The 13,757-nt window shown below is 39.6% G+C and overlaps 1 protein-coding gene across 2 annotated transcripts in view; it reads left to right on the top strand.

Annotated features, from left to right (window-relative positions):
• Positions 1–13,757, top strand: part of BPNT2 (3'(2'), 5'-bisphosphate nucleotidase 2) — a 32,125-nt gene that overhangs the window by 5,890 nt on the left and 12,478 nt on the right. For both annotated transcript variants that reach the window (XM_060035400.1, XM_060035401.1), the window contains exons 2-3: positions 7,474–7,636; positions 8,718–8,813. In XM_060035400.1, coding sequence (XP_059891383.1) covers positions 7,474–7,636; positions 8,718–8,813 — 259 coding nt within the window. The remainder of the gene's footprint in view (positions 1–7,473; positions 7,637–8,717; positions 8,814–13,757) is intronic.

Below are 13,757 nucleotides of genomic sequence, written 5' to 3'. Positions count from 1 at the left end.
AGAAATGCAGTAAATGCTACCTTCTTAAGGCACTAACCAAAAGTTTCCTTGACCCCAGAGTAACTGAAATGTCATATGAATGGCACTAATTGTATTTTAGGATCTTGATTTCTTATTCTTCAATTCCTTGGTGAGGACTGAGACAGATAGGCAGTAGTGATGAGAGTAGATTGAGTGGAAGGTCTTACAGGGAAGAAATGAAACTGCGTTGATGAAGAATAATGTTGTCAATCAAGAAGTATTTATGTAGCACCTACTGTGCCAGGCCCTGGTTTGGGCACTGGGGATAGAGCTATAGTAATGAAGGAAACTGGGTCCTTGAACTCACAGAACTTATGTTCGAGTGAGTCAAGATAGATAGTAAACATATAAACACATACGTCAGATACTAATGAGGGCTTTGAAGAGAATAAGATTTTGTGGGGAGAGGGGTGGGGTGGGGTGGGGCCCTGCTCTGGCCATGGTGGTCAGGGAAGGCCACTCTGGGGCCCTGTTTTGGGGCTGAGAACTGAATGACGAGAAGCAGGCAGACCATCATGCAGAGGTTTGGGGAGAGTGTAGATGAACCGAAGAGTACAGGTGCAAAGGCCCTGAGGCCAGAGGGTCAGACGAGGGCAAGTGAGTCTGGAGTGTAGTAAATAAGGGCGCAAATAGAGAAAGGTTACTGGAGCCAGATCATCCTGGACTTAACCTTGTAGGTGATGGTAAGGAGTCTGGATTTTATCTCAATGTAATGAGAAACCATTGGAAGGTTTTAAGCAGGGAGTGACATGATGTGATTTAGGAAGATGTCAGGTTGCTGGGTTGAGAAGTGAAGCTTCAGAAAGGCAGTAATTGATCTCTTTTATTCACTATTATATTCCCTTGCCCAAAGCAGTTTAGAATATGTAGTCATTAAATTGTTGTTGAATGAATGAATGAATCAGTGAATGCACGATTGGAGGCAGAGCAATCAAAGGCTATTTTTGGAATCCGAGTGAGAGACAGAGGGTGGTTCAAACTAGGATATATTTCTTGGTATACATAGTGACAGATATTTAGAATCGAGAGCTAGAACTTCCAGGGCTTACTGGCTGGTGGAATGTGGAAAATAATTGAGGAAGACTTACTGGTTTTGACTTTAACAACTGTTGGTAAGGCTGTCTACAATGGTGGGAGTGTTTATTAAATTTGTAGGTGTGACGTGCTAGTAGCAGGTAACAAATAGCTGTTGTGCAAAAACAGATCAGGTAATTGTGCTGATGTTCTTATTCTCTTACTCTGTTTCTCCCTTACCTGACTCTCAGTGAAAATCTCTTCAAATAAAGTTCTGTAACTTGTTAGCACATACTCAGTTGAAAGAATATGAAGAAGCTGATGAACTCCAAACAAAAATCTTAATCATTAAGGCACAGTGATAGGGCTTTCCTGGTGGTCCAGTGGTTAAGAATCCACCTTCCAAGGCATGGGACGCGGGTTCGATCCCTGGTCAGGGACTAAGATCCCACATGCCACAGGGAAACTAAGCCCACGCACTGCAGCTACCGAGCCTGCACGCCACAGCTAGAGAAGCCCGTGTGCTGCAACTACAGAGCCTGTGTGCTCTGGAGCCCGCACGCCACAACTAGAGAGAAACCCATGCATAGCAACAAAGAGCCCATGTGCCGCAATGAAAGATCCTGTGTGCCACAACTAAGACCCGACACAGCCAAAAATAAATTAATTAATTAAAAAAAAAAAGGCACAGTCATTGCTACTCAGACTTGGCACTACCGTTTTTGTAAAACTGGAGTGATCAAGACCCAGGAACTGCTTCTCTTTTCTTGGCGTCACATCCATTATTTGTTTTAAGTTTATTCTGGTTTTTGCATGTTCTTACTGCTGCATTCATTCACTGAGGTGGCCTAGCATTGTCATTAAGAGCATGGGCTCTCTACCCAAAATACTTTAGAGTGATATTTGCAAGATGGTAGTATAGGAATTCTCTATTGTCATTCCCTTATGGAACATTGATTTTGGCAGTCACCCACAGACAAGAGTTTCTTTGTGGGAGTCTGGGAGTCCAGCAGAGAAGTTTCAGCACATTACTGAGACAAAAAAATCCAAAAATAGATGCATCGAAGAGGGTAAAAGGAACATTTTCACTTTTCTTACGTTGCCCCTCTGTCAAGGTAACACAGCTCAGTGCCAGGAGAGAGAGAGACCCCTTCAGCCTGTGATTTCACCCACAGGAGTGTGTGAGTGAGTGCCTGGCTTTTCTAGCCATGCAAGACACTGGCCAAAAGGCCTACTTTTTTTTCACCTCACCTAGATTACTGAGGTGATCTGCAAGTCTGAGGGGTTGGGAGAAACTGTGGGAGCACCTAAGTCAGGACTCAACTCATCAAACGGATGCTACTAACCTCTTTGCAAATGCCGTCAGGAAGCCTGCCCATGAGCCACTGGGGACTCCTTACCTGCAAACCCCCCCAAATGGCCTGTGAACACCCCCAACAATACATGCCTCACCTACACCACCCACCCGCTTTGGCCTGATTTTGGCACATGCTTCCACAGACCATGAGATTAAGCCTTTGCAGATGGCTAGTGAACAAATGCAGAAAGTCACCATGACTCTGGGATGGGGAAAAGGCTCACAGACTTGAGCATTTCAGGACACCACCCTAGAGAAAACAAATGAGAAGCTCTCGGCACTTGGCCTGGCTGTAGGGGATTGAGATAAAGCAAACTATAACAAGGGATGAAGAAGGTCAATCTGTAATGATAAAAGGGTCATTTCATTAGGAGGATATAACAGTTGTAAATACCTGTGCACACAACATCGGAGCATCTGAATATATTAAGAAAATATAGATCTGAAGCTAGAAAGAGAGCAATGCACAATAGTAGGGACTTCAGTACCCCACTTTCAGTTACAGATCATCCAGACAGATCATCAAGAAAGAAATAATAGACTTGCGCCATAGATTGAATGGACCTATCATACATATACAGAACATTTCAGCAGCAGCAGAATAATACACATTCTTCTCAAACTCACATAGGATATTCTCCAGGATAGATCACATATTAGGCCAGAAAACAAGTCTTAACAAATTGAAGAATATTGAAATCATATCAAGCATCTTTTGTGACCACAATGATGTAAAACTAGAAGTCAGTAACAGAAGGAAAGCTGGAAAATTTACGAATATGTGAAAACTAAACAACACTCAGAAAAAGTCAAAAGGGGAATGAAAAAAAATATCTTGAAGTAAACAAAAATGGAAGCACAACATACCAAAGCTTATGGGATGCAGCAAAAGCAGTTCCAAGGGGGAAATTTATACAAAAAAAGAAAAAAGCCTACATTAAGAAAAAAGAAAAATCTCAAATAACCTAACTCACACCTCAAGGAACTAGGAAAAGAAGAACAAACTAAGCCCAAAATTAGCAGCAGGAAGGAAATAATAAAGATCAGAGCAGAAATAAGAGACTAGAAAAGCAATAGAAAATATGAACTGAGATCTGGTTTTTTGAAAAGGTAAAATTGACAAACCTTTAGCAAGACTAAGATAAGAGAATACTCAAATACATAAAATCAGTAATGAAAGCATAGACATTACACCTGATACTGCAAAATACAAAGGATCATAACAGACTACTATGAACAGTTATATGCCAACAAATTGGATAACCTAGAAGAAATGGATGAATACCTTAAAACAAAAACCTACCAAGACTGAACTAGGAAAAAATAGAATATCTGAACAGATCTGTAATTAGTAAGATTAAATCATTAGTCAAAAGTCTCCCAACAAAGAAAATCCAAGGACCAGATGACTTCTTCAGTGAATTCAACCAAACATTTAATGAAGAATTAATTCCAGTCCTTCCCAAATTCTTCCAAAAAATTGAAGAAGTAGCAACACTCCCAGCATTACCCTGATACCAAAGTCATACAAAGACACTACAAGAAAAGAGCATTACAGGCCAACATCCCTGATGAATATACATGTAAAAATTCTCAACAAAATACTAGCAAACTGAATTCAACAGCACATTTGAAGGATTAAACAGCATGATCAAGTAGAATTTACCCCTGGGATGTAAGGACAGTTTAACATATGCAAATCAATCAAGGTGATATACCACTTGAACAGAATGAAAGATAAAAATCGTATGATTCAACATACTTCCATGATAAAAACTCTCAACAAATTAAGTATAGGAGGACTATACCTCAACATAATAAAGGCCATATATGACAGGACCACAGCTAATGTACTGAGTGGTGAAAAGCTTTTAGTTTTCCCTCTAAGATCAGAAACAAGACAAAGATGCTCACTTTTACGACATCCATTCAACATAGTACTGCAAGTCCTGGCCAGAGCAATTAGGTAAGTAAAACAAATAAAATGCATCCAAATCAGAAAGGAAGAAGTAAAATTGTCTCTGCAGATGAGCCAATCTAACATATAGAACACCCTTAAGACTCCACCAAAATACTTTTGAAGTAATAAACAAATTCAGTAAAGTTGTAGGATACAAAATCAACATGCAAAAATCAGTTATATTTCTGTACACTAACAACAGTGAACTATCTGAAAGAGAAATTAAGAAAACAATCCCATTTACAATAACATCAAAAACAATAAAATATGAATAAATTTAACCAAGGCAGTGAAAGACCTGTATACTGAAAACTGAAAGACATTGATGAAAGAAATTGAAGAAGATACAAATAAATGGAAAGAGATTGCTTGTTCTTGGATTGGGAAAATTAATATTGTTAAAATATCTGTACTCCCCAAAGCAGTCTTCAGATTCAGTGCAATCCTTATCAAAATTCCAATGGCATTTTTCAGAGAACTAGAACAAACAATCCTAAAATTCATACGGAACCACAAAAGACCTGAGTAGGCAAGCAAGAACAAAGCTGGAGGCATCACACTTTCTGATTTCAAATTATATTACAAAGCTATAGTAATCAAAACAATATGATAGTGGCATAAAACATACACATAGACCAATGGAATTTAATATAGAGTTCAGAAATAATCCAGTGCATATACGTCCAGCTAATCTTTGACAAGGTGCCAAGAACACACCATGGGGAAAAGATAGACTCTTCAATAAATGGTCCTGGGAATGCTGGTTATCCATATGCAAAAGAATGAAACTGAACCTTTATCTTACACCACGCAACAAAAATTAACTCAAAATACACTGAGGATTTAAGTGTGACACCTAAAACCTAAAATTCCTTAGCATGGTCTTAGCAATGATTTTTTTTGGAAAAGGCACCAAAAAGCATGGAAAACAAAAGCAAAGATAAACAAGTGGGACAACATCAAACTAAAAAGCTTTTTGCACAGGAAAGGAGACAGTCAAGTAAATGAAAAGGCAACCTATGGAATGGCAGAAAGTATTTGCAAACCATATATATGATAAGGGGTTAATGTCTAAAACATGTAAGGAAGTCACTCAGCTCAGTAGCAAAAAATAAATAATTCAATTAAAAAATGGGCAAAGGACCCAAATAGACATTTTTCCGAAGAAGACATGTAATTAGCCATCTGATATATGAAAAGGTGCTCAACGTCACTAATCATTAGGAAAATACAAATCAAAACCACAATGAGACATGAATTCACACCTGTTAGGATTGCTTTTATCAAATAGACAAGAGATAAGTGTTGGCAAGGATGTGGAGAAAAGGGAGCTCTTACCTTTCGTACTGTTGGTGGGAATGTAAATTGGTACAGCCATTATGGAAAACAGTATGGAGGTTCTTCAAAAAAAATTTAAAATAGAACTGCTATATGATCCAGCAGTCTCATTTCTGGATATACATCTGAATGAAATGAAATCAGTATCTGGAGGAAATACCTGTACTCGCAAGTGCATTGTAACAATATTCGTCATAGTTAAGATATGGAAACAACGGATAGATACGTGTCCATCTATGCATGAATGAATAAAGAAAATGTGATGCACACACACACCTAAAGTGGAATACTATTCAACTTTCAAAAAGAAGGACGTCTTGCCATTTGGGACAACATAGATGAACCTGAAGGGAACTCTGCTAAGTGAAATAAACCAGACAGAGAAAGTAAAATATTGTATCACATTTATATGTAACCGCAATGAGAAGCGCACGCACCGCAGTGAAGAGTAGCCCCTGCTCGCCACAACTAGAGAAAGCCCGTGCACAGCAATGAAGACCCAACGCAGCCAAATTTAAATAAATAAATAAATTTATTTTTTAATAAAGCAACTTTCGGGCTTCCCTGGTGGTGCAGTGGTTGAGAGTCCTGCCTGCCGATGCAGGGGACACGGGTTCATGCCCCGGTCCGGGAAGTTTCCACATGCCGCGGAGCAGCTAGGCCCGTGAGCCATGGCCGCTGAGCCTGCGCATCCAGAGCCTGTGCTCCGCAACGGGAGAGGCCACGGCAGTCAGAGGCCCGCGTACCGCAAAAAAAAAAAAAAAAAAGCAACTTTCAATTATAACTAAGATGAATAAGTTCTGAGGATCTAATGTGCAGCAAGGTGACTGTGGTTTATATTACTGAATTATATACATGAAATTTGCTTCAAGAGTAGATCTTAAGTGTTTTCACCACAAAAGAAAAAAGTGAATACATGATGTGGTAGATATGTCAATTTACTTAATTGTGGTACTTACTCCACAATGTATGTGTATATCACCTCATCATGTTGTACACTTTAAATACATTCAGCTTTGTCAATTATACCTCAGTGAAGCTGGGGGAAAAAGCCAAAATATGTCAAGGAAAGTCACCCCACCATGATATTTATATATGTATATATATATATATATATATATATATATATATATATATATATACATACACACACATACATATATATATATCTCATATATGTATCATGATATATCATATATATATTTTTTTCCTTTTCCCCAAAATGGATTGTTCTGTTTCCAAGAAGGGGTTAAAAAAAGTGTAGGGATTTTGATTGAAGTTGCTTTAAATCTGCAGTTTACAGATGGGAGAATTGACATCTTTATCATTGTTTTTAAGTCATATTGTTTTTAAGGCATAATTTTAAGTCTATTGTCACTTTTCTCTTTCTGACTCTTATAGTTACTTGTGTTCAGTGTTCCATAATATTGTCAGTCCATTTTCACATGTTTAGATCTGTTATCTTTCCTAAATATTATCAAGTTTTAAATAGCTTGTTTCCTTGATGTTTAGTTTCTTTTTATATTTCTCTATGTTTAGATTCTCTGTCCTGCTTACACAACAAGCTAATTTCGAATATTAGATTGGAAAGCACTGGAAGACAATGTCGCTGGAATTTCTTACATATTTTCATTTTTCATTGGCATTCCTTGAAATAAAAATATTTATCTACTTTCAATTTATGGGATTTTGTCTGAATTGTTTTTCTCTATTCTGTTTTTTCCAGGTAGTGATTTTTTTCTAACTTTAAAACTTTTCTAACTGTCAATTCTTTTTAATGCAGATAAATACTGAGGAACACGTGGACGCAGCTGATCAGGAGGTTATCTTATGGGATCGTAAGATTCCTGAGGACATCCTAACGGAAATAGCCACTCCTCAGGAAGTGCCAGCGGAGAGTGTTACTGTCTGGATTGACCCACTTGATGCTACACAGGAATATACTGGTAATTTTAAATTAAAGTTGATCTCAGACTTCACGTTGCCATTATGTATCGGAGAACCAGAACAAGGGCAGGTGGTGTATTCCTGGTGGTAAGTACTTTACCAGCCTGACACAACTTTTCCAATTAGATTTTAAGATGGAGAGCTGGATTAAAGCACTGTGGTGTGCATCTTCTGGAGTGGATCAATTATTCTCAACCTTTTTTTTCCCTCAGATCACTGTATTATGGCATCCTCCTCTCACTGTGTCACTGATTCTTTAGTGAAGGGAAGTTTCTAGCAGTCACAGCAACAAAATAGTTCCTATCGGACCCCAGTTTATTGAAGTGTTGATTTACATATTGATTTACTTATTGAGGTGCTCGTTATTGAGGTATTTATTTATATAGCCAGAATACAATATTCACTTGTGATTTTTGGAATTTAGGTTTTATTCCATATGCATCTGTTCTTGGAATTCAAGATAGTAAATCCTAGGCACCCAGGGAGCAAGTAAACAGCAAAACAGAATTACTTCTCCCACCTCCTATTGCTGTTCTTTTCACCTAGTCCTAGCTCCTGTTTCACTTCTGTGGATCTTCTCTCAGTCCCTATTTCTTACACAGAGATATATAATGTTCTGTGTTTGCTTTGTTCTCCTGGTGCGTAAAAGTTGATTGCTTGTATATCTGTTCTTCTAAACGGTACGTTCTCTGAATCTGGAGGCTTCTGCTTTTTCACCTTCGCAGTCTAGCGCTTAAGTACGGAACTTGGCCCAAAACAGACACTCAGTAGAGAACTATTTGGAGAACAGGGAGAAGACACTAGGTGTGTATATCTGATAGTAACTGAAACTATAAAACAGTATTTTGCAGAAATAGTAGAAATATGGAATATTGAGGGGTTTGTTTGTAAAGAGTTTTTCCTAGAGTGCAATTGATTTGATGATATAATAATGATGATATTTAGTGAGCACATCCCTTGCACAGGGACTATTCTAAATGCTTTTTAAAATTCTAAATGCTTTAAAAATTGAATTTTTAAATTCAATCCTAAAATTATTTTAATAATAATTTTTATTATTGGATTTTTTTTTTCTTGTAGAGGATCTTCGAAAGTATGTTACTACTATGGTGTGTGTGGCTGTAAATGGTAAACCTGTGCTAGGAGTAATACACAAGCCATTTTCTGAATATACAGGTAAGAAATATGCTAGAGCTTCCAAGAGTTAACGTTATTAAACCATTTGTCTGTAGTATTTACTGTCCTGTTGGAATCTCAGCTGTGGCTCAGTAATCGTTCAAGTCAGTCCCCTACCCTACCTCACCCCCTCCCTGGATACAGTGAGGATTTTATTGTTGGTACTAATAATATATGGCAAAGCAGAGCTTTCTAAACCTTGTTCAGAGAACAGAAACTGTGTTAAATGAAGATGAACGATTCTTAGTATGTCGGGGAATACAACTGGGCATGGACTCCCCAGCAGCTGAGCTCCTCTCTGCTTCTATCATGCTGTTGCTGGGGATAAGGTCCAGGGCTCTTACACATTGGATTCTGTGTACATTCTGAGATCCACGTGAAGTGGACTTAGCCCAACCTGTTGTCATATCAGGAAATGAGCTTCATATTGCAGTGGTTAAGGGCAGTGCCAGTCTCAGCATTACAGTTGGGTCGTATCACTGTGAAAGTCTTAATAATCAGGCCAATCCCTCTGTAGGTCTGGACGCCCTTCCGAGCTCCTTTAGACCCTTGCTTCCCCACTTTCTTGATGTAGTAATGTTTGTTAGCTTCCTGCAGGTGACAGGTCAGATCCATGACAGTCGTGTTGGGAGGGGGAATATGGAAGGCCATGCCAAAGAGCTTGCCATTCAGCTCAGGAATGACCTTGCCCAAAGCCTTGTCAGAGCTAATGAATCCTGGGATGACATTTTGGGATCTGCACTTTGCCAGAGAGGCTAGTCATGGTCTTCCAGATATCAGTGATGGTGTGCACTCTGGGTTACAAGTCCACGATGACACCATGAATTTTCAGGGTGGTGAAGTGGAGGGAAACAATTAGTGGTATAAGCAGTATTGCTGACAGTCTAAAGGGAATCCTCATACTTTTAATTGGTAACTCCCGTCAAAAACTTGAGGCTAGGATTATGGCCCTTTTGACTCCAGTGTTCTCTAAGATGATGAAGTTCTTTTTTTTTTTTTTGCGGTACACGGGCCTCTCACTGTTGTGGCCTCTCCCGTTGCGGAGCACAGGCTCCGGACACGCAGGCTCAGTGGCCATGGCTCACGGGCCCAGCTGCTCCACAGCATGTGGGATCTTCCCGGACCAGGGCACGAACCCATGTCCCCTGCATCGGCAGGCGGACTCTCAACCACTGCGCCACCAGGGAAGCCCGATGATGAAGTTCTTGATGGGGACAGTATCTACTTTGCCAGTATTGAAAGCAGCCCTGATGACCAGTTATAGTAGGCTGAATAATGTCTCCTTCAAATTCACATCTATCCCTGTATTAGTTTTCTAGAGCTGCCATAAACAGTGTGTCTTTAAACAGCAGATATATAGTCTGTCACAGGTTTGGAGGCTAGAAGTCCAAAATCAAGGTGTGGGCAGAGCCATGCTCTCTGAAACCTACAGGGAAAAATCCTTCCATATCTTTCTCTTAGCTTCTGGTAGTTTGCTAGCAATCCCCGGGGTTTCTTGGTATAAATCCAGTCTCTGCCTCTGTCATCGGTGTGTGTTGTGTCTCCCTGCGTGTCTGTGTCTGTGTGTCTTTTCTTATAAAGACACAGTCATGGTAGATTAAGAGCCTACCCTACTCCAGCATGACTTCATCTTAACTAATTACATCTGCTAGTAACTTATGATCCTGTTTTCAAATAGAGGCAGGTTCTGATGTGCTGGGGGTCAGGACTTCAGCATATCTTTCGGGGGAAAACAGTTCAACTCATAACAACCCAGAACTTCAGAATGTGACCTTTCTTGGAAATAAGGTCCTGGCAGATGTAATTAAGGTAAATATCAGCATGAGCTCATCCTGCATTAGGGTGGGCCCTTAAGCCAATGCGAGCATCCTTAGAAGAAACAGAGAGCACGCAGACATACCAGGGGTAAGACGATGTGTTAGGAGGCAGGGCCTGGAGTGATGCGTGCAAGCCGGGGGACACCAAAGACTGCTGGCAGCCACAAGAAGCTAGGAGAGAGGCGCAGAACAGACTCTCCCTTCGAGCTTCCAGAAGGAACAAACCCTGCCACCTTCGGGATTTTGGACTTGCTGGCCTCCAGACTGTGAGAAAATAAATTTCTCTCATTGTAAGCCACCAAGTTTGTGGTAATGTGTTATGGCAGCCCTAGGAAACTAACACAGTGGGCATCCGTATAGTTTTATCGTTTACTCCAGCCTCATCCATCGTGTCTCGTTGGTGTGGCTGACACTGCATAAAAATGCTGTCTGTCAAGTGGAGAGAAATAGAGACAAAGTTAATTTTTTATTACTCTAGATTATTTGCTTTGCACAATAACCTTGTACTCGAATTCTAGCTGCTCTGAGATAGGCTAAACATATATGTGAGGATTGGCTCTGCATTTCAAAACGAAATCTGCTTTGTGTATCTGACCTTTTAACTCCTTTTCATAATTCAGGTCGTTTTTTTCAGTTGACAGTTTGATGAGCTACAGCAGCTTCATGCCATCACTGTGGTAGCGTGCCTTAAGATTAATTACATAATTGCTTAATGGTTTATGGATTGCCTTCACATATTTCATTTCATCCTTACCAAGTTAGTTATTATACAGGTTAGACTTCTAGCTGAAGCTGTGTAATAATCTGCACCAAAATACAGGAGATTGAACAAAACAGTTTATTTCTCTCTTCTCCAGCAGCCTGTATGTCAGCAGACCATGGCAGCTCCCTGGTACCAAATTCTCACACAAATTCTCTTGCTGTTTTGCTGTACTAAAGTTAGTTGCCCTCATCTGCATGACTGAGGATGGCTTACTGCTTCATCCACTTTGCAGCAGTGGAGAGGGCTAGAAGGCAGACGCGGAAGATGTTTCCCACTAAGGGTTGGACCTGTAAGTTGTACACATCACTTCAGCTCACATCCATTGACCAAAACATAGCTGGAATCCAGCCACAAGGGAGGTGAAGAAATGTAGTCTTTATTTTCAGTGGCTCTCCAAGCTGAAATTCAGGGGCTCTGTCCCTCAGGGAACACAGGGAGAGTGGATATTGGCGTGTAATGTAGCAGTACTGCTACACTTTGTCCAGCTCCTGAGGGAGGGACACGGTTACTACTAGCATCGCACTTACAGGTGAGAAAATGAGACTCAGAAATTTGATATGTTCCTCAAGATCATCCAGCTAAAGCAGAAGAGTCCACCCCAGGAATTCCATGCAAATGGTGTATCACACCGCTTTCGGAATAATAACTCCATGAGTCCTCACGTGTGTGGTGTTTACAAGTTTATGTTCTCGCATTTGAACCTTTCAATAACTCTGGGGGACAAAGAAAAATGTTGTCTTTCTTGTAGATGAGAAAAGGACCTTAGGCAGCTCTCATCGAGAAAACCATACAGTAAAATGTTACTGTAAGAGCCATCCACTCCTTATTAGTATCTTACATTTGTTTAGTATTTTCACAGTTAGTGAAGTGTATTGACATAAATTCATTTCAGTCTCAAAGTAACTCTGGAAAGAATATAAAATAGGAAATAGGTGACTTTCTTTTAATAAAAAAGAGAAAACAGGCACATAAAGGTTGTGTACAGGGCTTAAGTCTTTGAGATCCTCTCATTCTTCTGACAGCGTCCCTCATGCCTGTTTCTGTCAGTTAGGACTGCCTTTAGCTGCGTATAAAATAAATCGTCTTTGCAGTGGTTAGACAAGTAAGGGCTTTATTTTTCTCACCTAATTAAGACGGCCCAGGGTAGGAGTGATTCGGTGGCTTCTGATCCTCTTAAATGCCTGACTCCTCTTTCTGCTCTTTCTTCTTAGAAGGTGGCATTTTGTTTGCTTGCTCACAAAAATGGGCGATTCCGGTTACCATGGCTCTATTCTAGGCAGGAAGAAAGGGCAAAGAAGAGGGACAAAAGATCTATCTTAGATATTCTATTTGGAAAGACTGACTTTGAAGCCCTCCGCTTCATCTCATTGGCCAAATGTCACGTGGCGTGCTTAGCTGCCAACAGAGCCTGCTGCCCAAAGAGAATTAGAAGTGGGATAGAGAAAATGCAGAGAAAGTTGATATCAGAGAGGCCGATAGGTCCTGGTCTCCATATCTGTTCATGTTAGGAGGGAGAATGGTGATAATAAAACCTCCATTTTTAAAAACCTTTATTCCATCAGAATATACGATATACCCCCTCATAGGCTTAGGAACATAAGGTGCTTCTAGTCAGCAAACATTCCAAAAGAATCAATACGCCCTTAATTAGGTGTGGGTTGACCTTCCATTCCTGGATCGGAGGTTTGTTTGGCTTGTGCCCTCTTTGGGACTATTGTTTTCACATCCAGACTGTATATTGATGTTGGCAGAGTACAAACTGTCAAGTATTGTGTATTTACCAGAATTTAGCTACACTTGACCATAATGGGAGCTAGATATTATTGTTGCTGGCAACAGTTAGAACAAAGCTGATCAAAATTCTTCTCAGACTTAATTAGAATTAATTCACTGAGTGAAATACTTAAAGCAAGAGATACTAGAATAGTACGTATTTTAATGAAGTAATATCAAGTAGGTGTAGTGTATCCACTCAGTGGAAATTTGTAGCTATAAAATAAGTGATAATGTCTGAAGTATGTGTAGAAAAGTACCAACCACTTTCTATTTCCTACTGGACTTTTTGTTAGCATGTCTTATAGACTAAACATATTCTGTTGGCTGCTGTTTTAGCTTATCACTGCTGCCTTATCATCAACATCAATCGCTTATATTTATTTAAGCACCTACTGTATTTTTTTTAAGGGGCTTGAAATAATTTTGTCCATATAAATGTTATGACTGAATGTCTTGAGTTTATGTGATCTGAAATATATATTTTTAATATTAAATTAGTAATTCTTATCTAAAATTACTCTTGTACTATCTACTGAGATATAGTCTTTATTCTCTTACACAATACTGACCTCTAGAGATACAGCATTG

The sequence above is a fragment of the Delphinus delphis genome, chromosome 17 (assembly GCF_949987515.2).
Source record: "Delphinus delphis chromosome 17, mDelDel1.2, whole genome shotgun sequence".
Lineage (NCBI taxonomy): Eukaryota > Metazoa > Chordata > Mammalia > Artiodactyla > Delphinidae > Delphinus > Delphinus delphis.
Note: the sequence above shows the minus strand (reverse complement) of the source record. Positions and strands in the feature narration are given on the sequence as shown.